Source organism: Lathamus discolor, chromosome 5, assembly GCF_037157495.1.
Source record: "Lathamus discolor isolate bLatDis1 chromosome 5, bLatDis1.hap1, whole genome shotgun sequence".
NCBI lineage: Eukaryota > Metazoa > Chordata > Aves > Psittaciformes > Psittacidae > Lathamus > Lathamus discolor.
Window position 1 is genome coordinate 20,997,449 of NC_088888.1, and position 23,714 is coordinate 21,021,162.

General features: G+C 41.5%; 1 protein-coding gene across 4 annotated transcripts in view; it reads left to right on the plus strand.

Annotated features, from left to right (window-relative positions):
- The window catches only part of DAAM2 (dishevelled associated activator of morphogenesis 2), a 199,882-nt gene that overhangs the window by 159,548 nt on the left and 16,620 nt on the right, over positions 1–23,714 (plus strand). For 3 of the 4 annotated variants that reach the window (XM_065680033.1, XM_065680032.1, XM_065680031.1), the window contains 8 exons: positions 436–468; positions 4,681–4,787; positions 13,383–13,467; positions 14,876–14,982; positions 15,689–15,777; positions 16,521–16,689; positions 18,430–18,537; positions 19,611–19,671. In XM_065680033.1, the coding sequence (XP_065536105.1) occupies positions 436–468; positions 4,681–4,787; positions 13,383–13,467; positions 14,876–14,982; positions 15,689–15,777; positions 16,521–16,689; positions 18,430–18,537; positions 19,611–19,671 (759 nt within the window). The remainder of the gene's footprint in view (positions 1–435; positions 469–4,680; positions 4,788–13,382; positions 13,468–14,875; positions 14,983–15,688; positions 15,778–16,520; positions 16,690–18,429; positions 18,538–19,610; positions 19,672–23,714) is intronic. The other variant, XM_065680034.1, reaches the window with a different exon arrangement.

Sequence of the window (23,714 nt, forward strand, 5' to 3'; positions counted from 1 at the left end):
GTTGTTAAAGGATATAATATGTTATTGAAATAAGTCATTACTAACAGTGGCAAACTATACATGTGCATCAGGAGAGGAGAACTGACCCTCAAGTTTTAACCTTGGCAGTTCTTTCAGTAAGGCTCCAGCCTAGTTTTGTAAAGGTATTTAAGCATTATACTAGTAAATCTTTAAAGACCTAAGAGATTAATGTTTGGAGACTGAATTTATTCTTTTCAGAAAAGACCTAGAACTCTTAGTTCCCCAGCATCTGCTGATATAAAATATGCAAAGAAATGCTGAAATACCTTTGAACCACCTGGGCCAGTATTACTTGCTAAGCATTTTATTCTCTTAGTGTGTGTCTAAATTCAGCTGCCTTGTTAAACTGGATATCTTTCTATGTGACTAATTTTGGCATGTTTCCTTCTTTATCTGTGGCTGCTGCCTGCATAGGACCTGCTAACTAACCCCTCCTCCTGTAAGCAGGTGAGTATCATTGTGTGCTTCCTGATCTTGCAGGGTGTGGGAAGGGGAAGTCCTGCACCATGCCATTATGGGGTCATAACTCATCTCATGCTACTCTTTCATATGCTCTTGCACTTCTCCTTTCTGGGTGGAGAAGGTGGTACAAAAAATTCCTTTAGTTGTGTTAGTTTTGAGATAGGAAGTAGTTCCTATTCTTTCACTATAACCTTACTATGGTTAATGCAGGTGTCTGTAGTTCCCTTTTTGGTGATCCAGAGGGCAAAGACCAGGGACAAAGTCTAATGTGAATGTGGACTCTTAACCAAAGTAAGAGTCTCTTTAGTGGAGAACAAAAGGGGGTCTCAAGGAGCCTTCACTCCCACTGTTCCCATCTGTGGTCCATCTGCTTTGCACAGTATTGAAGTCTCCAGATGTATTTACTAGCCACAGACTTTCTGATAAAGAAAATCTTTCTTTCTGTAAACCCGGTCTTTGGTTGGGTAGAAGGATTTGTGTCAGCTGAGGAGCAGAAGGCTTAGACTGCAGGAAAACCTGCTTCATTTCAGACTGCTGAAACCTTCAGAAAGTTCAGCAAAAGGCTGAAATGATGTTTAAATGAGGTAGAAATATCAGACCGCCTACGTCTCTTCAAACTGCCTACCTCTACGTAAAACTCTTGGCAACACTTTTGGGAAGAGCTCTCAGAAGAGAGTTGTTCAAATGTTGTCACAAGTGTCTCTGGTGGCTTAAGAAGGAAGTAGTCCTCACCGTGAGTGCTCAGAGAACTCTATTTGGAAAACCTACTCACAGGATATAGTTAATACCTGGCCCTGGGACATTTACTTTCTTTACCTTTTATCTCACTACTTTACTTTTTATCTGCTTTCATAATGGCAACACGCACCATGAATAGGTGCACCAGTAGGGTAGAAATAGTTCCCTGAAGTATTGATGATTACTATAACCTAAGGTGCTGCCATGGTACCAGACCACAAGTTCTGCAGCTGACCAAAAGTAAACTGTATTTGAAAGAGGGCAGCAAAATTTTGAACACATTCCACATATCTAGTCATTCCAGCACTGAAATTTTAGTTGATTTTTTATTTTGCAATTAAAGTCTCAAATCTGAAATACTCTTTGAAGCACATAACATAATGCTATCCCAGATAGAAAATTGGTAAAGAACAATGGGATACAGCTTAGGTATGTCTGTCAGGTTGACAAGAGCTCCAACTATTCTTGCTTTGTACGCCTGGCCTATCTCACTTAAGCTAGTCACTACTGCCCCCTGGCTACTCTTTTTCTATGTCTAAGAAAATGCAGATAGTCCATATGCAATCTGTTTTCCTTCAGCTAAGCTTGGAATCTGGCTCTGGTAATACCCGAGGCTTCATCTGCTTTTGCTTACACACAATTCCAAGTATCTATAAATATCTCTCTCTCCAATACGAGTTGAAGAGTATGTATTTTTAGATGAGACTAGCCCACTCCTTATGATCAAGGAATGGGCCATGTCTGAATAGTTCAAGTTATTAATTTGTGTTGAACCTTATGGGTTGGGGAGTTGGAAATGGCATGGAGACTATTATACGAATCCCTGCTACATGGCTTTAGGGGAAGCCGTCTTAATCCCCACACCACAGCAATAGCCAGACCCTGAAACAACTTGTTTTTTTGCCTTAAGATGGGTGCTGGTTAACACTTACCAGGTGTCCTTGTTTGCAAACATTAACTACTGAGGAGGGACAGTGAAGCTTTTAAGCCAAGAGCACAGACCAGCAAGTGTCTTTCTTACCTTCAGCAGCTGCCTATCTCCCTGTTCGCCCTGTCTTCCTCCCCATAAACTGAGGTAACTCAGAAGAACTTTGACATTTGTACATGTCAGATTATTCTGGGAGTGTTTGCTTTTTGCTATTGTTAGTTATACTCTCAGAAATAATAAACCTACCCGCTACCCAATTTCTCCTTTTTCGGAGACACTTTTGAAGGGACCTTAGAGCTTACCCAGTTCCAACCCCCCTGCCATGGGCAGGGACACCTTCCACTAGACCAGGTTGCTCCAAGACTCATTCAACCTGGCCTTGGACACTGCCAGTGATGAGGCAGCCACAAGTTCTCTGGGCAACCTGTTCCAGTATCTCACCACCCTCATAGTGAATAATTTCTTCCTTTTATCTAATGTAAATCTTCCCCTCTTTCAGTTTAAAACCATTCCCCCTTGTCCTGTCACTAAATGCCCTTGTAAAAAGTCTCTCTCCAGATTTCTTGTAGCCCCTTTTTAGGCACTGGAAGCTGCTCTATGGTCTCCCTAGACTCTTCTCCAGGCTGAATAAGGCCAGTTCTCTCAGCCTGTCTCCGTAGGAGAGGTGTTCCAGCCCTCTGAGCATCTTCATGGCCCTTCTCTGGACTTTCTCAAGCAGGTCCATGTCCCTCTTGTGTTGGGGGTCCCATAGCTGAACACAGGACTCCAGGTGGGGTCTCATGAGAGTGAAGTAGAGGGGGAGAATCACCTGCATTAACCTGCTGGTCACAGTCCTTTTGATGCAGCCAAGGATACATGGTTTCTGGGCTGCAGGCACATACTGCTGGGTTGTGTCAAGCTTTTTGTCAACCAACACCTCCAAGTCTTTCTCCTCAGGGCTTTTCTCAATTCATTATTTGTGCGGCCTGTAGTTGTCGTTGGGATTGCCCCAGTCTAGGTGAGGACCTTGTACTTGGCCTTTTCTGTCAAGCTAGACACTTTGGACACATTCAGCAGAACTATCATGTTCATTTCTTCAGCTGGTGCATTGTACCGGCTTATAACTGACGCTTATTATTGGTGGTGGCTCACTGCAGAACATTCAGATATGGTTGTATGTATCCTTTGAATATCCAGGAACACAGGGATGTTATAGCTGATTGTACCGGGAGCTTAAATGGCAATTAGCAGTGTGAATCTATGATTTACATTTAACTCTCAAATACTTGGGTGTTAATATCTCTTGGAGTGGATTAGTCTTGCTGATATAAGTAAACCTTGAGCTGTAGAAACTTGAGTCCTGGGAGAGAATTCTGGGAAGCACCGCAATATGCTTGTAATGATCTTATACCTTTTCCTGGGTGTCTGCTGTTAACCACTCTTACAGACAGGATAGTAGGATAGATGGACCTTTTGATCTAACTCAGCATGCTTGCTGTTATGTCCTAAGAAAGAAGTCACGTTGCTAATTTGATAGGTGCATTCAGAGCTAGATTATACTCGTAAATCTCAAAATCTCCAGGCATGACAATATGGGCATCATGAAAAGGTATTTTTTACCAAAAGGTAGGTGGGAAAATAAAAACCTGTTTCCTGTTTCCAGGACAGAGGGAACTCTTTTCTGTTGGCAACTAGAGTGCTGTTATCCAGGATTTACACCTTTTATTACCTCTACTTCCCTTTAAGGAATGGTGTTGAAAGATACTCAAACAACTACAGAAAGCCAATCTCTGGAAATAAAATAAATCTCGTTGCTCTGAAGTGTAAGTAGGACAAGGAGACAGGATTTGCAAATAGTTTCTCTCTGTGTGCTGTGACAAACATTTTGGATGGGATTTTCCTTTTTTTTTTCCCCAGTTGATGAGTTTGTCAATGGGGATATGCAGAGAACTTTGAAAAAGAGTGGTTTCTGTATGATTAAAAGTATTAAAAAAAAAAAAAAAAAAAGAAGCTAGTTCAGATGTAGATATTGACCATTTAGTAAGATATATTTAGTAAGATAGATGCCATTTTGCTTTACTGTTGTATCTCTCGTATAATATGGTTTGGACTGGTCCAGTGGCAGCCTTAAGAGGTGATTGCAGGATTTTTCCTGATTGTGCTGCAGCCTTTAAGAATGCTGTGTAACCCTTACAGGAGACATCTGCTGAAGAATATGTGCTATGACACGAGTAGGCTTTACTGTAATGTGACCAATTTTCTTGTTATGCCAGTTTTGTACATTAACATAATAACGTAACTGTTGGTAGAGAGTCCAGTAGGTCAGAATCAGATCCAGTATTTGTTATCAAAGATGATCTCATAGGTGGCAATAAATGGTTTCTGTTTCTCTAATAATACAGGATCTACCTACATGTTTTCTGCCCTTCTCTCATTTTCTCACCATGTGGGTAGATTTTCCAAGGTTGGATGGGTTTTGTTCATTGCACTCAACTAAGTCTTGGATGAAACATAATACTGATTGTTTTCCTTCCCTTTTGAATTATATGCAGAAAGAGATGGGTTCAACTGAAGACCTTTACCTCTCTACACGAAAAGTGAAAGAGCTCTCTGTGATTGATGGCAGGAGAGCCCAGAATTGTGTCATTCTCCTTTCCAAGTAAGTGTGCTAAGCCTTAGCTCATAGGATATGCCATGGTCAACATAGAGGCAAGAGAGGGTGGAATTAAACAAATGGACATGCTTCATTTCCCAACTAGAACAGCTTTCTAATACCTGCAGAACTTAAGAGAAACCTCTCTTGCAGTGTCATAAAAGCATGTCTTTCTCAAGTATTAGCTCACTTAATAAACATATGCAAACACACATTTTGTGCTTTAAACAGATAAGCATCAAGATTTGTCTGAAGACTCATCACCAGAAAAATATCAGAACTCATAGGCAAATGAAAGCAGCTCTTTGGCAGTGCTTGCTCTTTACTCTTAAGTAATATGCCCCCCCATGTCGTTTGTCATGTATGTTTCTTTCTAATGCTCTGAGCACCTCCCTGGAATACAACAGAGCTGAGAGTGATGTTCATCTTTGTCGGTTTTGACTTTTGATGGGAAATGTTGTAAATGTAAGAAGATATGTTCAAGAATCAGGTCTTGTATTTGTAAATAAGGTTTTGGAAGCCAGGAGTTGCCTTTGCATCCTCATGCAATGACTAATGCCTTCAAATGCTGTGACATCAGGGCACTCTATACGCTTTTCATGTCTTTCTGCCAGCATGAGTACTAGGCCGGATGTCTGTCACTAAATACCAGATTTGTGCAGACAATGATTGACCAGAGAGAGCTGCCTTTCCTACTAGAGGAGGGACAGCAGGGCTCTAGACAGAACCTGGGAAAGCTGTGGCAGTACTGAACAGTACAACTGTGTCATAGATCAGTAGAAAATGCAAGTTCGTGTGGATGTGATTGCTTGTCTGCTCTGGCAAGCTAACAGTTAAAAGCAAACTTGCAGCCAGACCACCAGGACTGGAGTAAGTTCTTTCCATTGCTTAGTGAAACCCATGGAGGCTCTCATGATGCTACCTAGGTGGCATTAGCCTGCATGTCATCAGGAACCCCACCGTCCAGACCAGTGAGGGAAGGCTTACGTTTCTCTCTCTGCAACGGTTGCCAGCGTGCCTTTGCTGGTGTTGGCAGCTGACTGCAGGCTGGGGCAGACAAATGGGGAGGCACTGGGGCAACAGGATTTTTATGATGTTTGACAGACCTGCTAAATTGTGTCTGAGGTGTTCACACTAACTCATGTGAGCAGATGGGACATTTCCTAGAGGTGGTAATATAATGTGTGCAGGTGGCTAGGCTGAGGAGGATTCAGGAAGGTGGTCCGTAACTTGGTATGACACTAGATATTTATTAAAATCTTCCATCTTCAAACCAAAAGCAGTGTGGGCAGCAGCAGTACATGTTTTTCACCATTCACCTCTTCTGCCATGCAAGTCTGGCCCATTCTTGCCTGAGAGGAATCCTCTCTAAATAGTGGGAGAGAAAGGACAGTCTCTGTGGTTTGCCTTCCCTTCTGCTGGCTCCAGCAAAGTGACATGAACTTGCACTTCAGGGAACACGGCTTGTGTTTGCTCTATGTATGCCATGAAGGCAGTCCACTTCAAGCTGCTAGTCTGGGCTCAAACCAGAGTTGAAAAGCTGTGGTTTGTGATTGCCAATTTCTCCAACTGGAAATATCCTGGTCTTACTGGTAGCAGGCATAACATGGATGTTAGCGACTTGGGAAATGAGCTTGCTATCCCTAAGAAGCATGCCGATTTACATTGTGCCCTGTTAACTTCATTGCACTGTGCTATGGGGAACACCAGTCAGCATAGCTATCACTGTCTTACATCATTTAGTGTTTGTAAGATAGTGTTACACCCAGCGTATCAGAAATATATTACAGCGTGGCCCAAGGTTGCTATTCCTCCCAAACTTATCTTTTAAACTAGGGAAGCAGAAATCTTTGGGAGCGAAAATGGCACCTCCACGTTGATGCCTTTTTTTGCTCTTTTTGCTCATATGGTTCTGTTATTAAAGAGAGCAATTGGCCTGCTTTGCTACAGACAATAATTGAAAGGGTTTTACAACCCCTTTGCAGTTCTTTTTCATTACCCCACTTCTTCAGGTTAAACCCTGAAGGTGAGATGCTCCCAGCTAAATCAGCCCTGGCTTCTGCCATGCCCTGGCTGCTACAGCACACCTTACACGTGTGTGCATGTGAGTGTGCACACATGTGCAGTTGAGAGAGGATTTAAAACCAGTGACAAACAGAGTTTGTGCAAACCTGAGCTGCAGCCCTAGCCTTCAGGTTGCCACAGTATCTGCCAACAGCTGTTTCCAATTGACTCTTACTGTGCATATATCTCTGTAGTTTATTCCCCCTTTGTTTGCACTAAACTGTCAGGTCCTTTAAAGCAAAATAGCTGCATGGGTTGGGTTTTCTTTCCCTCCACTACTCAAATGTTTTTGTTTTACTAACACTGTGTTAGAAGGGGTCAGGCAGAGCTCATATTTCATATGGTCCAACAAGCCAAAACTTAGCTAGAGTGAGAAGTTGATGTTTCTTGCTTTCTTTTGCAGAGAGACTGGAGCATGGTAGGCTGAGATGGAAATTGAATTGCTAGTTGATTTTTACTGACGGCAGATTTGTAGAACTTCCTCCCCATTCTAATCTCTATTTTCATTCAAAAAAAAACTGTATTTCAAGTAGTCGATAGCAGCATCTTTCAGATTTTCTGCAGTAGAAGGATGCAGTTTTCCTCGTCTAATGGAGTCTGGCAGATCCAAAGAGAAGCTCTGTTCCCTAAGCCAACTGTAAAGGTTTGAATAAGCACAAGATCAGTTTAATCTCACAGTATTTCCAGTAGGACATAATTCAACCAGGACATGGAAGAATCTGTCTGTGGTGAGTCCAGGTAAACAGGTGAGACCAGCTTCAAATCTGGCTTTCTTAATGGTGTTCCCAACATGCAGTTATTTCTGTCACACTGGAAATCTGCTGTCTCTCATGGTTTTCCTGATGCCTTCAGTTTCTACTAGGCTGGAGATTTACTGTCAGACTTGCGTGGTCTGGAAGAACCATCCCACATCCCTGCTTTCACCTAGAAGCTGGAAATGTCCCTGACCTTTTTCACCAGGATGACTTCTTCCTGCCTCCATTACTTAAGTAATGGATAGTATTTTCACTGTTCTAGTGTTTTTGTTGTACCGTATCTTTAAAAGTTCTTGCAGAACATGCCTAAGATGTATTGCTTAATGTCTTGCTGTGTGAAATGCTCTGGAGGGGTGCAGTTCTGTGAAAGACATTGCTGAGAAGAAAGCTCAATGTATACTTATGGAACATTTTTGTGCAAGTTATTGTGCATGAATTCCAGCAAAATCATTATGTCAGTGTTCTCCTGAGACATGTTTGTTATTGCTGTAGCCCAGCTAGTCAGCAGTAACCCTCTCAAGAGGCTTGAAACAGTAGGAGTGCTAGCAAAATGTCATAAAACCAGTAGTAGCAAAAGGCCACAAATAACCGTTTTTGTATGTCAGTAGATAGACACTTTACCAAATGTGGTTTTCATGATTCAGACACATATCAATAAGGAAGAAGAAAACGGTTTCGTGCAATGTTTCTAACCAGAATACTAGAGACCAAGTATTTCTCTCACTTAGTTGTGCCTCCTCAGTGCTTCTAAACCTGCTCAGTTCAGGCATTAAGAGGAAAAGCTATTCGGCCAATGTCAGTTTCAGCGTACTGACAGTGCTGTGCCTTTCTGCCATGTGACAATACAGTGTTCACCCTTATTTCAAGGTAGATTCCAGGCAACATGATTTTGGGGTATAGGTTGTATCTTGATACAGAAAGAGCTCATTGGACTTAGCAGTTCAGTTCCTCGGTGTGCTGTCTTGAAAAACACTATGCAATAAACAGTGTCTCCTGGGTTCCTCGAGCGATTTTCTGATTTTAAATGAAGGTTCACAATAAATCGCTTTATCTGCTATTCTAAGTATAATGAACCCCAAGGTTAAACTGAACACATCAGTCAGTACCATCCTGCCTTAGATCACAACTAGGAACTGATAGGTAGGGTTCTGGTAAAGGATAAACCACTGCCTCATCAATATGTTATTGTAATTTCAAGATTCCCAAGTTTGGCTCTGATTTGCTCTGCCTGGCATAGAAAGACAGCCATCTCCAGATCCTTCTTGGTAGAAAATTGGGCATGTTTGGATACAAAGTATCTTGGTCATTTATCAGATTTTGCTGACAGAAAAAAAAGCCTGTTTCTTTATGCACTTGTCAGAATACTTTCACAGTGAAGTGCTGAAAAGGCACTGGTGGTTTTTTTTTTTTTTCCCAATGTGTTGCTATAATAGTGGAAGATGTACCTGGTAAAATGTCCCAGCTGTTGTCCTGCAAAGGTTAAGGCACTATGTTTTTCACAGGCAAGATGAGTTGGCAGCTGAGATAAGAGGATGTGAAAAGACTGACTGCATCTTTCTGCCTTCTTACTGAATGCACAGTTAGACCAGCCTGACTACTGAATGCTTCTTCTCAGAACAGGGAAACATCTTTTCCTGCCTTGATGGGATAGTGACAATGAGTATTCCCAAAACAGGTATTTAACAGCCCCCCAGATTGGCAGTGGTACAGAGCCTTGGGAGAGCTCAGGAGTTAAAGAAGCCTTATGTCCCAGTCACAAAGCTTGGGAGTGAAATAACTAGTAGCCTGTGTGAAATGGTTTATGGAGACAGAAAGTTCTGCAGTCAGTAAAAGCTAAGATTTGTGTGAGCTACACAAACTAGCTAAGTATCAGTTAATGCCTCTTGGTGTCACATCTACTGCTGTTGGCATCTTTTGGAAGCACTGTGGTTCAGTTTAGTTTGAATTAGAAAATGGCCTTGATATATGATAATAAGTTCTCTTCCCCAAGTTAAAAGGAAGAGTGGGATTGTGATCCCTGTGGTATGGGAGCTTACTGTAGCTGCAACAATGCTCTAGGTTCTCTGGTAGTAGGCAAGCATGCTTCTTTCTCAAGAGCTAAGCAAGATCGAAGGAACAAGCCCATGAAATAACTCACTTTTTCCTCTGAGGGGGAGATGGTTAGTGAGTGACAAGTATTCTGCTTTGATCCACGGGAAGGAGGAATAAAGGGGGGAGATTACTGTGAATTAAATCAATGGGTATCTTTAAGGAGGAAAAATGAGCAAGCACTGGATGTCTATAAGGGAACTTGGTGTAAAACTGCAACATCTCCCAGGCACGTTCAGAGTCAGGCTGCCAGCGTTCTCCAGGGGGACGAAACAATAAACCACTTGATGTCTGCAAGTGAAGCTGGTGTTAAATCAGCCGAGGTGTCTTGGGGAGATTAGTGATGAATTACTCTGCAGAGTCAGTAGAGATTATTTATGGAGCCGGAGGTGATAGAGGGAGGCTGACTAAGTACCATATCAGAAGTTATTTGGTACTTGTCGATTAAGATTGCTTGAAAATGACTCAAGCAGTTGGACTTCCATATGCTGCCACCAGATGTACAGCCGAGGGAAGAAGGAGGGACTACTCTCAGTAAAGATCCTTTTCCTTCCTCATCTGACCAGCATCAGGCTGCTGTTGAACAAAACCAGTCAATATCTGTGCTATGAATGAATGTGCTGCAACTGAGGAAAGGGGGAGTGCACTTCCTTCTGGTCACGTTTACTTCCTGAGTTCTGATGGCAGGATCCGTGAGTTGGTGGGGTGTTGTGCAGGGCAAATACAGCTTGAATTGTATGCTGCTCTGAATTGAGTTGTCTCCAGCAGCTGGAGGAAAAGTGCCTGGATCTGCGAAGCCTGTAAGAAAGTCATTGCAGGCTTTCCACTAGATACTGAAATGCAATTTCTGTAGTGTAAATTTTTGGGCTGTAATTCCACTTTAATTTGCTGTCTGTCCCATATGAATTTTAGGCTTCAAGCCATGCCTCTATTCAGTTCTAAATGGAAAGATTTTACACATCTGCTTCAGGTTCCTCTTTAATCAGTTAACCTGTTTCTATTTAAAAGCAGCACATCTGTTTCACGTTACTCCTTGCCATCTTTAAGATCTACTGCATGGCTTGGGCATGAGTTTTGAAAATGCAGTAAGAATCACTTGATTAACAATTCTTTAGCCAGTTATTCAGCCAGTTTTTAAGTGGGAAGATCCCTGTTTTGTGCTGTTGAAGCACAGCTCTTGAAATGCATCCTGCCCCAGAAGAGGAACAAGCCCACTTTGGAACAGTAAGATTGTTTTGCTGGAAATCCTTCTGTACTTGTAATTGGATCGGTAATAATCTGGGATGCACACCTGCAGGCATTGTGACCCTGTTATAGACCTGTAAGCGACTAAGTTAAAGTGCTTCTTGGCAGGGGGCTGGCAAGCTTTCTGCTCCTCTCTACTGTGGGCTAAACCAGTCCCTCAGAAGCTTTCCTGCTGATGGCAGGGGACAGGCTCATCCAAGAAATCCAGGTGTTTGTGTAAGTGTCTGACCTTGGGGCTCTCAATTATTTTCGAATGGAAGATGTTTTGAAGTGTATTTAGTGCTGATGAATGGCAGCAAACAGAGGAGCTTGCAATCTGATGTCCTTGAGCTCCTGGACAGCAAATCAGCAATAATGTGTGTTGCACCTTCTGTTGAGGTATCTCAAACCTGTTTGGTCCTGCTTACTGCCTCCCCAGGCACAGACAGAGTTACTTGCACTGTGCAGTGGAGTGGTCAATTCAGTAATTGCTCAAGTTATTTGCATGGAAAAAAAACATGTTAAACTTGCTCTTACTGTTTTTATCCTCAGCAAAAGTACCAACAGAATTTACCCACTCCCTGATGTTCATGTGTTGGCTTCTTGTGTCTGACAGACTGTGTGTCTGTTACAAGACACAGCTAATCTGCAGACTCCAGATTGTGGAAAATGTAAAAGTGTTCTCTAAAGGAAAAGTAACCAACAAAACCTAGCAGTTTGAAAACTGCAGGCACCAAATTGTCTGGGCATGTGTGTATGTGTCTGCTAGGAGCCAGGCCCATACCCACTAATACGCTTCTCAGTCCTCATGTGATCAGTGTTTTTGATCAGTTCAGGGTCACACAGCCATAGACTTTACAATTCATTATTATTAAAGCCAAAAGAAACCCTTCAGTTTTGTGACTGGGATTGTAGAGCTTTAGGCGGAACCCCCTGTTCTGAGGTTTGTTGTTTTGATCCTCAATCTGGTCATCTAAAGTAAAAAGTTTCCAGCCTTTTCACTGTGAAACATCTAATCCTGGTATCTCATACATGCGTGGGCCAATTATGTAGCTTTTTTGGAACTTCAGTAGCTTTATCTTAGCTGGTATCACTTTGACCTCCTTATCAAAAATAGACACAATGACCAGCTAGGAACAGAGCGAGAACAATTAGTTCAGAGGTGTAATATGTAAAAGCTTTTGAATGTCTGCTGATTCATATTTTAGTTTCCAGGTGTTGGTTATATTGAGCAATATTAAAATGGTTTAAGTCTCTTAGATTTAGTAATATTAGTCTGTAAAAATAAAACTTGCTCTTTTGCTTTTACCTAGTTTCAAAATTATGATTCTATCCAAATGGCAGTAGCAATGTAAAATTTCAACATGGAATTTCTTAGCACTGAAGACAACATTCTGCCTCATGCATCAGCCCATCTCTCATTCACATTCGCATTTTCTCTTTCTGCTGTCAATTAATTATATTGATTGTAAAAGGTCCATGGAGACTGCAGACTTCACTTCTCAAATATTTCTTTTCACACTTTTCTGGTTTAGTCACAAAATTGAGATTTTCTTGTGGATAGCCTTTCCTTTATGGTTCGTTTGGTCCTCTACTCTCCTGAAATGACTAATGAGGGTGTCACCATTAGGGGTAGTGGGGTAGAATTTGTCAGTTGTGCATTTCTTCAAGGACATCTGTGCTGAGAACTACCCAGTTCATTTCATATAATCTGTCAAGGAATCTCTCAATAATCACAAATGTTGATGACTCCTGTCTGCTCTGGATTTCAAATGGAGACCTTGAGAGGCTTTTTTTTTTGATGCTGTTTTTTGTTGTAAGTGAAGACTCCTATTCATCGCACACAGATGGACAGGTGTAGGTGGGAAGGAGAGTGTAATTTTAATACCTCAGATAATATTAATAAGCTATTGTTTTCAGAGCACTTTCTTATTGGACGCAAAACATGGATATGTAGAGGCTGTTAATTACTTCTTCAGCTGTGACTGCTAACAGAGCAAACTTACCTAACACAACCAGTCTTCTTACAAGAAACTCTGTTCGCAGATCTCTAATGGAAAGAACAGTCCCATTACTTGTTACTTGGGAGATGCTTTAATATTCACAAGCTGGGGTGTTACATGGGCTTACAGTCACAAGTCACATAGATTCAAGGGGTTTTAGTATAGTTAAAGAACTTAATGAGGGAGGTATCTGATATGGGGGAAGTTGGAAGTTGATCTTTGAGGCTCTGATTGTTCTTAATAAATGTTTGATTATCTGAAGAGGTTAAAATATATGATCTATAAAATCTCTGCTTTGGAACTGATTTGTTCATCTTACTGAATACTCTAGAATAGCAGTTTCATACTAGAGCTTTCCATGGTTCTTTTGTAACTTTTAAGTGCAGTTTTTCTGGCTTCCTATTTTCTGAAATTGTCAGAGGCACTTAAACTTTGCACTAATGCTCCAGTGTTGATATTGTTGAAAGGCTGAAGCTATCTAATGAAGAAATCAGACAAGCAATCTTGAAGATGGATGAACAAGAAGATCTAGCAAAAGATATGCTTGAGCAGGTAAGAAAGTTTGCAATCGGATGTATCTTATTCTTAAGTCCCTCACTGCCCTTTTTTCACCTAAAGTGGATAGATATAATACTGGCTCTGCTGACATGTCTGCAGATCTGAACTTGGCCCCATAATGTCAGTGGAGCACATGAGAGCACAAGGAAAGTCTTTCTCCCGGTATTGTCAGATATACCTTCCTTGTGTAACTCTGTATCAGGCTGACTTTGTAAGTTTTCTCTTCTTGATGCAAAATATGCGTGGTTACTGTTGGTATGAAGTTTCCTTTCATGTCCTCTCTTCTCACCTGTGACTTTTCCATAATTTTCCCCATCTATTCTTTATACTGCTGATTACTTTTTTATCATTCTTCTTTTTTCTTTTTCTTAATTTCCCTTCCCTATCTGCAGCTTTTCCATTGGGAAATGCCATGAACCAGGTCTTTTAAGTCAATGGTTAGAGCTGAGACTAGAAGAGATCTCACATTCTAACTAGAAGGGTTAGAAAGGGAGTCAGGGTCTCCTATCTTCTGCAGCTGGTTCACCCAACAAATGTGATTCCTTCTTTGTGTGCAGCCATGGTATTTAATCATGTACAAAAAAGATCTTACATTTTAAATTTATAGCCTACTTGTTATCTGAATGCTCACAGCTGCTCTAGAAGTCTCTGCAAGCTTATGATGCTCCACACTTTTGAATATCACATTTTTTGGGAGTAGGATAAAATATTAAAAAGCCAAGTGCTTGATATGCCTTGTGAGCAGTTTTTGTGGGTGTATGCTGAGGCTGCGTGCATGGCAATATTTATAACCATACTAAAGCACAACTACCACCAGATATGTCAAAAATCCGTGAAACTATGCTTTTAACGTCAGCATATGAATAGCAGTCAGTGTCAGACACATATCTAGTCACTTGGTTATTGTTTATTGTTTCAGCAGAGTAGGGCAGACCCAAGAGAGAGATACATGAGGCTTTGTGTGTACTCTAAGATAGGCACGATGGGTACTTCACACTGAATAGGACACATCCTGCTCTTTTTGCAGAAATCTAAATTCCAAGTAATACTGTAGGAATCAAAGTTCTCTCAGTACTTCCTGTTGGATAAGTTGCAGTAGCAATTGGCCTTTAGGATGTAGAAATGGGAAATTCCCTATAGCGTTAAGAATTAATCTAATGGGGTCAGTGAGGGATAAAGACAGAATGGCAAGCAGAGGTTTAAAAAAGGTCAGTTTTGTATCCGCAGCTGTGCTATTTTGAAGTTATGGTCACACGGGTGAGTCAACCTAATGCTACCCCATGGTAGCAGAGAAATCTGAGGGCCCTCTGTCTCTCCATCAGGGTGTTTTGTGCTTCACTGTCCCTCTCTCCTTTTCCCTGGACCTCTTATCTCCATGTTTGGTTTGTGTCTGTCACTCCAGCTGCTGAAGTTTGTTCCTGAAAAGAGCGATACCGACCTGTTGGAGGAGCATAAACATGAAATTGAGCGCATGGCCCGGGCAGATCGTTTCCTCTTTGAAATGAGCAGGTCTGTTTGATACATTATGGGAAAGTGCACAAAGGGCTTCTTGGAAGCAGCAGTAATTACTGAAAATGGATTATCTGGCACTGAAGGGGAATGTGCAAGAGATTGTGGGCCAGCATTATACCCTGCATTTGGCAGAAGCCCACAAATGTTACAAATATTTCTGTTCATTACACAAAGTTTTTATTGACGATAAGCACTTTCTGTGCTGTCATTTAAGGACCCGTCCCCTGATGACAAGCAGAAATTTGCCTCCTCTGACTAAACGTGTTCTCTAAAACGAATTCAGATCCAACTATCAGATGTAATATAGCCAGGGGTCAGGATTTCATATAGATCCCTTTTTCCACTCAGCTATCTCATCCTCTGACCACCTTTCTTGTTCCAACTTTGCTGCACTCCTTATCAGGATTAACATCTTGTTCTGCTAATTGAGATGCAGCTGGCATCTCCCATGAGTCTTGTATTTTGGGAGTAATGGGAATTCCTCCACCTGCTTTTCAGTTGTGATCAAAATATGCCTTGAGTTCCTCCATTTTCATAACAAGGTTAATTATGTAGTGTCAGATGTTTGAACTATGTCTGTAATCCCATGCATAGGCCTTGTGGGACTGACATCCAATCATTAGATTACATAGGCAGTATACTGGCCCTGTGCTCAGAAGTACAATTCCAGTTCAATATTGGCTTTCCTCTGCCCTTCATGCAGAATTGACCACTATCAGCAGCGGTTGCAAGCATTATTCTTTAAGAAGAAGTTTCCAGAGAGGCTGGCAGAAGCAAAACCAAAGGTGGAAGGTATGGTTAAAGCTTTTGCTAAGAGTTGGGTAAAGAGAGGCTTATCTCCAAAGGAGGCGCTGTTATATGTGCGGTATGGTTGTAGAGCCAGTGAGTCTGAGGCATGTCATGTGCTGAGAAATTAATTCTGTCTAACAATCTTCTTTCACCCATTGAATTAATGAAGTAATCTTCATGTCTGCTACACTGTAAGTATGAACTGTCAGATGTGGCAATGTGCTGCCAGGCTGTCCTGAGTTGCCAAAAGGTTTCATGGCGTCTCTGTGCAGGTCAGCCTTCACTTCTCACCCTCAAGTCCTTGCACCTTACCTCTCCTTAGGGTAGTCAGAATAGATGCCTCAGGTCATTGGTATTCCTGAATGTGTAACTTACAAGGAGGGAGGTGTATGGCTTCTGCACCACGTCCATGGTTATTGCAGGGAAGAGGTAAGTGTATCCAGTTCTGCTCAAGCCTTTCCCCTGTTCTCGCTAGCTGTGTTTTTAGAGTGTGAGGTCCAGGAGCACAGCCTTGCTCCTGCATTCAGATGAGCATCTTGCAGTCTAGATGTAGTTCATCTTCCTTCCCATTCTCCTGGTTCTGGGCGTGTGGGTGCAGGAAGGACAATACACATACAGACTGTGTTGCAGCATTTGCTGGGCAATAGTGAGATGAGCATTTTAAGGTACTTCGAATTACAGGGCCCAGCATGTTAAAAACAGCTACTGTGCACAATAACCTGTTCTTTTTATTTCTTCTTTCCAAGCCATTCTTCTGGCATCCAAAGAACTCATCCGAAGCAAGCGTTTGAGGCAACTCCTGGAGGTAGTTCTGGCCTTTGGGAATTTTATGAACAAGGGCCAAAGGGGGAGTGCTTATGGCTTCAAAGTCTCCAGCCTGAACAAAATTGCAGATACCAAATCCAGCATAGACAGGTATGCTAGAAGGCTGTAAATGAGTTAGTTACTGTGCTGCTGCATTTCTTACCATAGTAATGAAAGTGGGTTTTGTTTTGTTCTTTAACTCTGTAGACCATTTAAAATAACGTCAGATTTGGCATTTAAATAGTGTTTTTCACTCTAAAAGATCCTGCAGTAGTTAAGACCAGCTATTAATACAGCACTCAAGTTCTGCTGTTTCTTTGGATATTGCACATCTGTTGCTGGATAGTGCTTCCGCTGCACTATGCAAAGATGACAAAAGTAGTATTTCACAAATAACTGAAATAAGTTTTTGGGGGAGGGAGGATTTCTATGGAATTTGCCCTTTATACCAAAGCTTTATGGCCATGGTTTTGCTAAAAAGAAAACACAAAAACTCTGACCACAGTTTTATGTCTCCTGTGAAACATGGCATATGTTTCTGATGCAGGACTGTCATAAACTGGCTCTCTACCTACACCAGTAATGGAACCACAGTGCATAGCTTTGGGAGACTGAGCCAGGCTGTATCTAGAGCAGTTAAGGAAAATAACTGGTTTTGGAAAGGAAAGTGGAGTTTACTATTTATGGACATGGGTTACCCCGTGTTTTGCCCCACATCCCCATACTGGTTCTGGAAATTATCCGAGCTATGACTGGTGAGACAATACTATTTTTGGGCTCCAGCAGCATGAAGATTTTCCTTGTAGGTCTTCTATACTATTTCTTACTAACTAAAACCTTCCTTGACTTGTGAGACCTGCTGAGACCATAGTTGTGGTGAAATGATTGAAGGCTGTGACAGAATGAGTGATGGCAGTAAGTAGCCATGGGAAATTCATCCCTACCTAACAGAGTCGTGTTTGACTACCACGATGTCCTTTCTGTATTCCAAGGCTAACAATTGTGTTGTTAGTCTTGAACATTTTTTGCTTTAATGTAGCCTGGCTTGATTTTTCATATATTGAATGTCCTGTGCAAATTCTGTTCTCTCACAAGTTCCCAGCTCCCAGGCTCTAGTCTGTGTGAAGCAGTGGCCATCTGCTGTCTTGCTTGTCAGCTAACTGCGTAACACCCACCTCAAGTAGCTGTTGTGGCTGGCTGTTCTCTCTACATGCAAAATTCACTACTGTAGAATTCATCATTTACTTTACAAAATTTCTTAAACCTTCTCCTGCATCCCCCATACGCCTCATTTCTAACCACTCCTGCCTGAGCTCCCATTGTTCTTAGTGAGTCTGACCACTACTTGTAAGTATAGCTGTTTCATTACTGTAGTTTTCTTTTCAGCTTCTTCACTCCTCAAGAACCTTTTCCTCTTCTTAGTTAACTCTTATGTTTTATTCACATAGCCTCTGAGAACAACTCACTTCTCCCTTATGAGTTAATGTCACTTTAGTCCTATTAGTTGTTTATTCCCTGAAGTATGTGGGGACAAATATTATACTGTGTTACACAATTCTCTTTTCTGTTACACCATTTACACAGATGGATGGAAGCATGCTGGTACTTCCAGAATAAATTAAGGCACAATACATTGCTTGAGGTTTTAGGAAGGATGTGTCATAAACAACTAATTCATTTCAGTCTGTGATACTTTTCTTTCAGTTACAGAGCTGCTAACTGCTGATATATTGTTTGTTTTGATCATTCAAGCACATTTCCCACCCAAATATTTTTCACTGATTTGTCACAATTCTCCCACCATCCTTTTCCTTCTTCCTTCTCATTTCTCCTTTTTTTTTTTTTCTTTAGAAACATTACACTTTTGCACTACTTAATTATGATCTTTGAAAAGAATTATCCAGATATCCTGGATATTCAGTCTGAGTTGCAGCATCTTCCAGAAGCAGCAAAAGTCAAGTAAGTCCAGTGCTGTTGCTCGCTCCCAGAGCTGGAGTTTCTAGTGATTTCTGTTAACTCAATGATCATTAGTTTATTCATTGCTGTTTCCTAGACCCATGGCCAGCCTTACAGCTGAAATGCCTTTGCTCACATCCTTGGTGTGATTAACAATTAATTATTGTTAATAATCAACAATTATTAATTGTTATTGATTAATTATTGTTAATAATTAATAAAATTATCAGAGACTTTTGGTCCAAATACATCTGTAGATAACTAGAGAACTACTCAAGGTAATGAAAGACAAGTGAAAAAATAAATGTAGGTTCATACTTAGAGGAACTTATTAAGGTTTTAGTGGTGTTTTTGAGACGTGAACTACTACTCACCAAATACGTGGAGGAGATACCTGCCTATCACAAATGGGTACTACCTAGTTTTGTCTTTTTTTCTTTAAAGTCCTAGAAAAAACCTGGTTTCTATATGATGAGCAGAAATTCAGTAGAACGCTTGTGTCTGGAGAAGCATGTACTAACAGAGTTCTATGCTCAGTTACAATGTAAGCTTGCAAGGACTACCATATGGTAGAAATGCAGATAGAAAAAACGGTATTTGGACTCTGAGGAAGTAAAAAATCACAAGTAAGTGTACTGCTAATGGGATTTAGTAGTTAAGTAGTTCAAGAATCATCTGTAGAGATGATCTGAGACTCCAGTGATGTGTGTGGTAAAGCTGGGGTCCTTGCTTATGCTTATTATTGCAAGCTGGCCATGTGGCATACACTCCTTGTTGGAGGGTCAGGCTCAGCAGAGCAGGTGTTCTGACAGCAACCCCTTCTCTTCTTCCCAGGAAAATCCTGATCTTCAGTATGACAGGCGAGCAGGGTCTGCCTCATCTTATATCTCATACAAAAGGCAGCACAGATCATTACCAGACCCCTTCCCCTCACTCCTAATTATTCGGCATGGCTGGTGCCAGAGGCTGGATACCAGACTTGATGGGCCAATGGTCTGTTCTGCCTCACAGTTCCTGTATTCTTCAGTAACACTGCTCTTTTTGTTCTGTCTGCCCTGTGTCTGTCTGCTTTGCAGCCTGGTAGAGCTGGAGAAGGAAGTCAACAACATAAAGAACGGATTGAAAGCTGTTGAAGCTGTAAGTATTCTGAAGGTTTGCAAAGCGCCATGCTTAAAATATCTCACTCACAGTCAGGAGCAGTATATATTTTATGATAAGAGAAAGTGGGCTTTCTTTTTTCCATTCCTTTCCATTCTGTTCCAAAATGCATTAACCAAATAAAAACAAATAAAAGCTTCTCATGTGGAGCTCCTGCTGATGATCTTAGCAGAGTTAAGCCTAATGAAAAGCTTGTTTGATCTCAGCCTGGAAAGTAAAACAACAGTTTGACAAATGGTATGGACTGAAAGAAGAAATAAAATTCTTGCTCCTTCTTACTGAGGGATGTCTGGCTGCTGGGCAGGTGTTTCACGTGGCGCTTGGAGTAGTAAACAGGTAGTGCGCTCCTAACTGCAACCCTAACCTATCCTAAGCACTCCTTGGTAAGGCAAAGTTAAACTAGTTAAAAATGAGGGAGCTGAGCTGACAAGCAGAGCAACAGTGGTGGTTTTTCCTGCTGTTAATGAAAGTCTTTTAAGCTGGACTTAGCTTGCCTGTGTCCTGTTTATACTTACATAGTGCAGAACCTTACTTCTGAACACAGAACAGTACAAATGGTGCATTGGCACAGTTGTGTGTACTGAATTACAAGGGTTAAAGCTGAGGGATGGCCCCAAATGCTCCCTGGAGCCACAAGTTCATGTGTCAGCTGTGGTTCCCCTCCCTGGAAGCCTGCGTTAGTTAAGCTCTTGATTTTGTTCCTGGGGAAAGACTCCAGCCTAACTGAGACAGGAGAGCACACAGCATGACACCATGTTTGGTGGAAGGAGGTAGGAACTGTCATATTTGCCTCATATACATGTCAATGACATGAGCAAGGCTTTGAACAACCCCATGCTTTCCAACCCTAACTAGTCTGATTCTGTGATTTGCCTCCTCTTTGTGAAATGGCAGCTACAAATAGCTGCCATTCTTAGAAGGCCTGATGTGAGAAATGTCAAATTAGTGTCTGCACAGCTGGGAAAGTAAATATTAGCACTAAAGTCATTCTGTTGTCTCTGTCCACTAATGTCTACCATCATCTGCACAGATAAATACATTCTGACCCTACGAACATCATTCTGTCTCTCTGCAAATATGAAACAAAATCCTACATTTAGGTTGGTGCTGGCATCTCTTGCCTGTTGGATATACTAAGGGAATAGTACTGCTGAGAGGCAAGGCAGAGGTCTTCAGAGCTCTAGAAAGTCCCTGATGTGTTTAACTTTCTTTGCCCTTTCACACAGAGTTTTATTAGACACACTTTTCAGAATCCCTTTGTCTTCAAGTGTTTCACCTGTATTTTTCAACTCATGTGAGTTTAATGCTAGTTTAATGTTCTAGTGGTGTGTTTGAGATGGGGAACATTCTGCACTGGGACTGCTGGTAAATGGATCGGTTGTTGGGAATTGCACTGGGTGGTTTCTGCGCAAGGATTACCTGTGTACAAGGAACTAACAAAGGACCCTCCAGTCCTCATTCACTGTGAAACAGTGATGACTTAATTTTCCTTTTATCTGGCCTGAGTTTGGTTGGGCTCTGGGGGTAGAGGAAGGGATATCTGGCCTGTCAGCAACAACTGTCTCCAGCAGTTCATCATGTAATTAGCCAGTGATCTTCCCACAATAAAACAAACTTTCTAAAGCTTATTTCTTGGTTGTTGGGGTAAGAGACAGCACAGCAATGAGAAAAAATACTTATGGATCCATGGAGTGCAGTGCTTGAGAATTAAAAGCACCTGCAAGGGAAGGCTGACATGGAGTTCATGTCATGAAGAGAGGCCAAGTTTTGACTGGGACCCACAATTCCCCCCCATTGAAATGTGAGTGAGTACTTCTGTTTTACTTTGTGTGACTGGGTTATTTATTTTGCCTTTACAGCCAATTTTTCATCTCTTTCCCATACATGGGGTTCCATGGACAACCTTTCCTCCCCATTCAATCACCATTTTCCCACCTCACTGTTCTCCCTGCCATGGTATTTTTCGACTGGGGCTGCCAGCACCTCCCTGTCTGCTTGCTCAGTTCATGTTTTTTTGGCATGTAAAAAGCAGCACTTTAGCAACAATAGAAGATCACTGTCAGGTGGAAGGTGGAGGAGGGGAAGGTGTGATTCTTGATTCCATTCCAGTGTGTTCTCAGCACAGCCTTGGCTCCAGTGACTGAGAAGTTTCTTCAAGGCCCCTTAAGAATAGAAAGCTAAAAATAGTTTCACAGTCAGATGTTCTTAAAGGTACTGTTAAGCCTTTGCAGTCCTGGGCTGGAAGCTTCTTTGTAAAAATAAGACAGTAATTTTCAAGAGGTGCATGCAGCTGTTGCCTTTGAGTAGGATGGTCCCAGAAGGACAACTAAGTAGTTCTTGGTCTTCTCCAAATCAGGAAGTGAATTCTATCAGCAGAGCCCTTCTCTCACACAGCAAGATCATAACAACTGCTTGAGAAACCAGTGCTATGTATGTATGTTTAATCTCTCTAGAGAATCAGCAGCCCACCCCACAGGAGCTTCTCCTAGCTTCTCCAGTTGTGCTGTTATGATTAGTATATATCATTTCTAGAAGATACAGATGAGTTTCTTATTCTCTGGAATCACTCTTGGGCTGATTACATAATCATGCTGGTTACTTGTGTTTTGTTGGTTTTTATTTTGGAAGAATTATTCTGCAGGGGAGGACTGAATTTGAAACTGAAAAGAAGACCACCTAATCTTAGTTTGCTCTCCAGTAACGTCCCAAGTGCTGTGGCTTTCAACAGTGTGTAAGATGACAGAACTGTTTTGCCCACCTGCTTGAGGAGAGGGGAAGAGAGGGTAGAGCAACTTTCAGCTAAAATTAACTTATAAATTACAGTGGGAAAAAGTGGCTGAGGAAAAAAAATATGAATGATTCTTAGAAGCACGTGAAGTGACATTTCTTGGATGCACAAAGTCCAATTCAAAGTAATTGTAACTAGAGACAATTCATTGCAAAGTGATGTAAATGGGTCGTGCTCCCAGCACCATCCCTTGTGATGTGTTCGGAAAACAAGTGGAGAAGAGAATGTAATATAAATCATGGGAAGTAGCACTTCTTTAATATGGATTTTTCTCTGGCCATCTGCTCATTTCTTTTCTCTTCCTTTTCTGCCTTGTGGTCTTTCCTTGTAGTGGTTACATTCTCTTTCCAACTCACATCAGACCAGATAGATACATCACATTTGATTTTAGATTGTTGATGGCCAAAGCTATTCCTGGCATTCAGCAGCACTATGGAGCAAATCCCAAGAGCTTCTCAGCATAGATGCTTATAAACCTATCCATTTGGCTCTGTGCACCAATATTTTGATGTCTAGTAACACAGAGCACCAAACATGGATGTAGCTGGAGTTGCAGCCAGCACAAAACTGTTTTTTTTTCCAAAGGGAACAGAGGGTCAGATTGCAACTTGACCTGCTGTTTCATGCTGATTTTCCCCACACAGGAAATAAGGCTTCATCATTCCCACTGATTATTCAGCTGAGAATAAAGATGAGCCCAGATTATGATTTCCTTGTCCTCATGAGACTGTCAATAGCATGCAAGCCAAGCACAGGCATGGGAGACTGCCATTCTTACTATAACTTGGTCATTTTGATGAGCTCTGTAGCTCTTTCTGTGCCACAAGTATGGTGAATAGAGTAAGGGAAGAGATAGCGTGAGTAATCTTGACTTAAAACTAAAAAACTTGAACCAGAAAGAAAGACTCTTACAATTCATTTTTCTCTTCTTTCTGTAGGTAGTGGACAAACAGAGCTCAGTTTCCTGTGGTTTTATGTGGGTTTTTTTCTTCTTCATAAATCATCTTATCAAATAGCCCCAGTTTATAAGTGTGACTTTTATGATTCCAAGCTAATGCTTATTGGTTAGCAGGGTTCTAGCAAATGCTGTACCTGACATCTGTCTGCTTGTTCTTCAGTGGGAGAACTAATTTTGATGTCTTTTTGCTGCCTACCTAGTGCTTTTCAGAGAACTAAAGGGGAGATCCAGAGCTAGGAACTATATAGATTATACACACATGTACACATTTCCCCA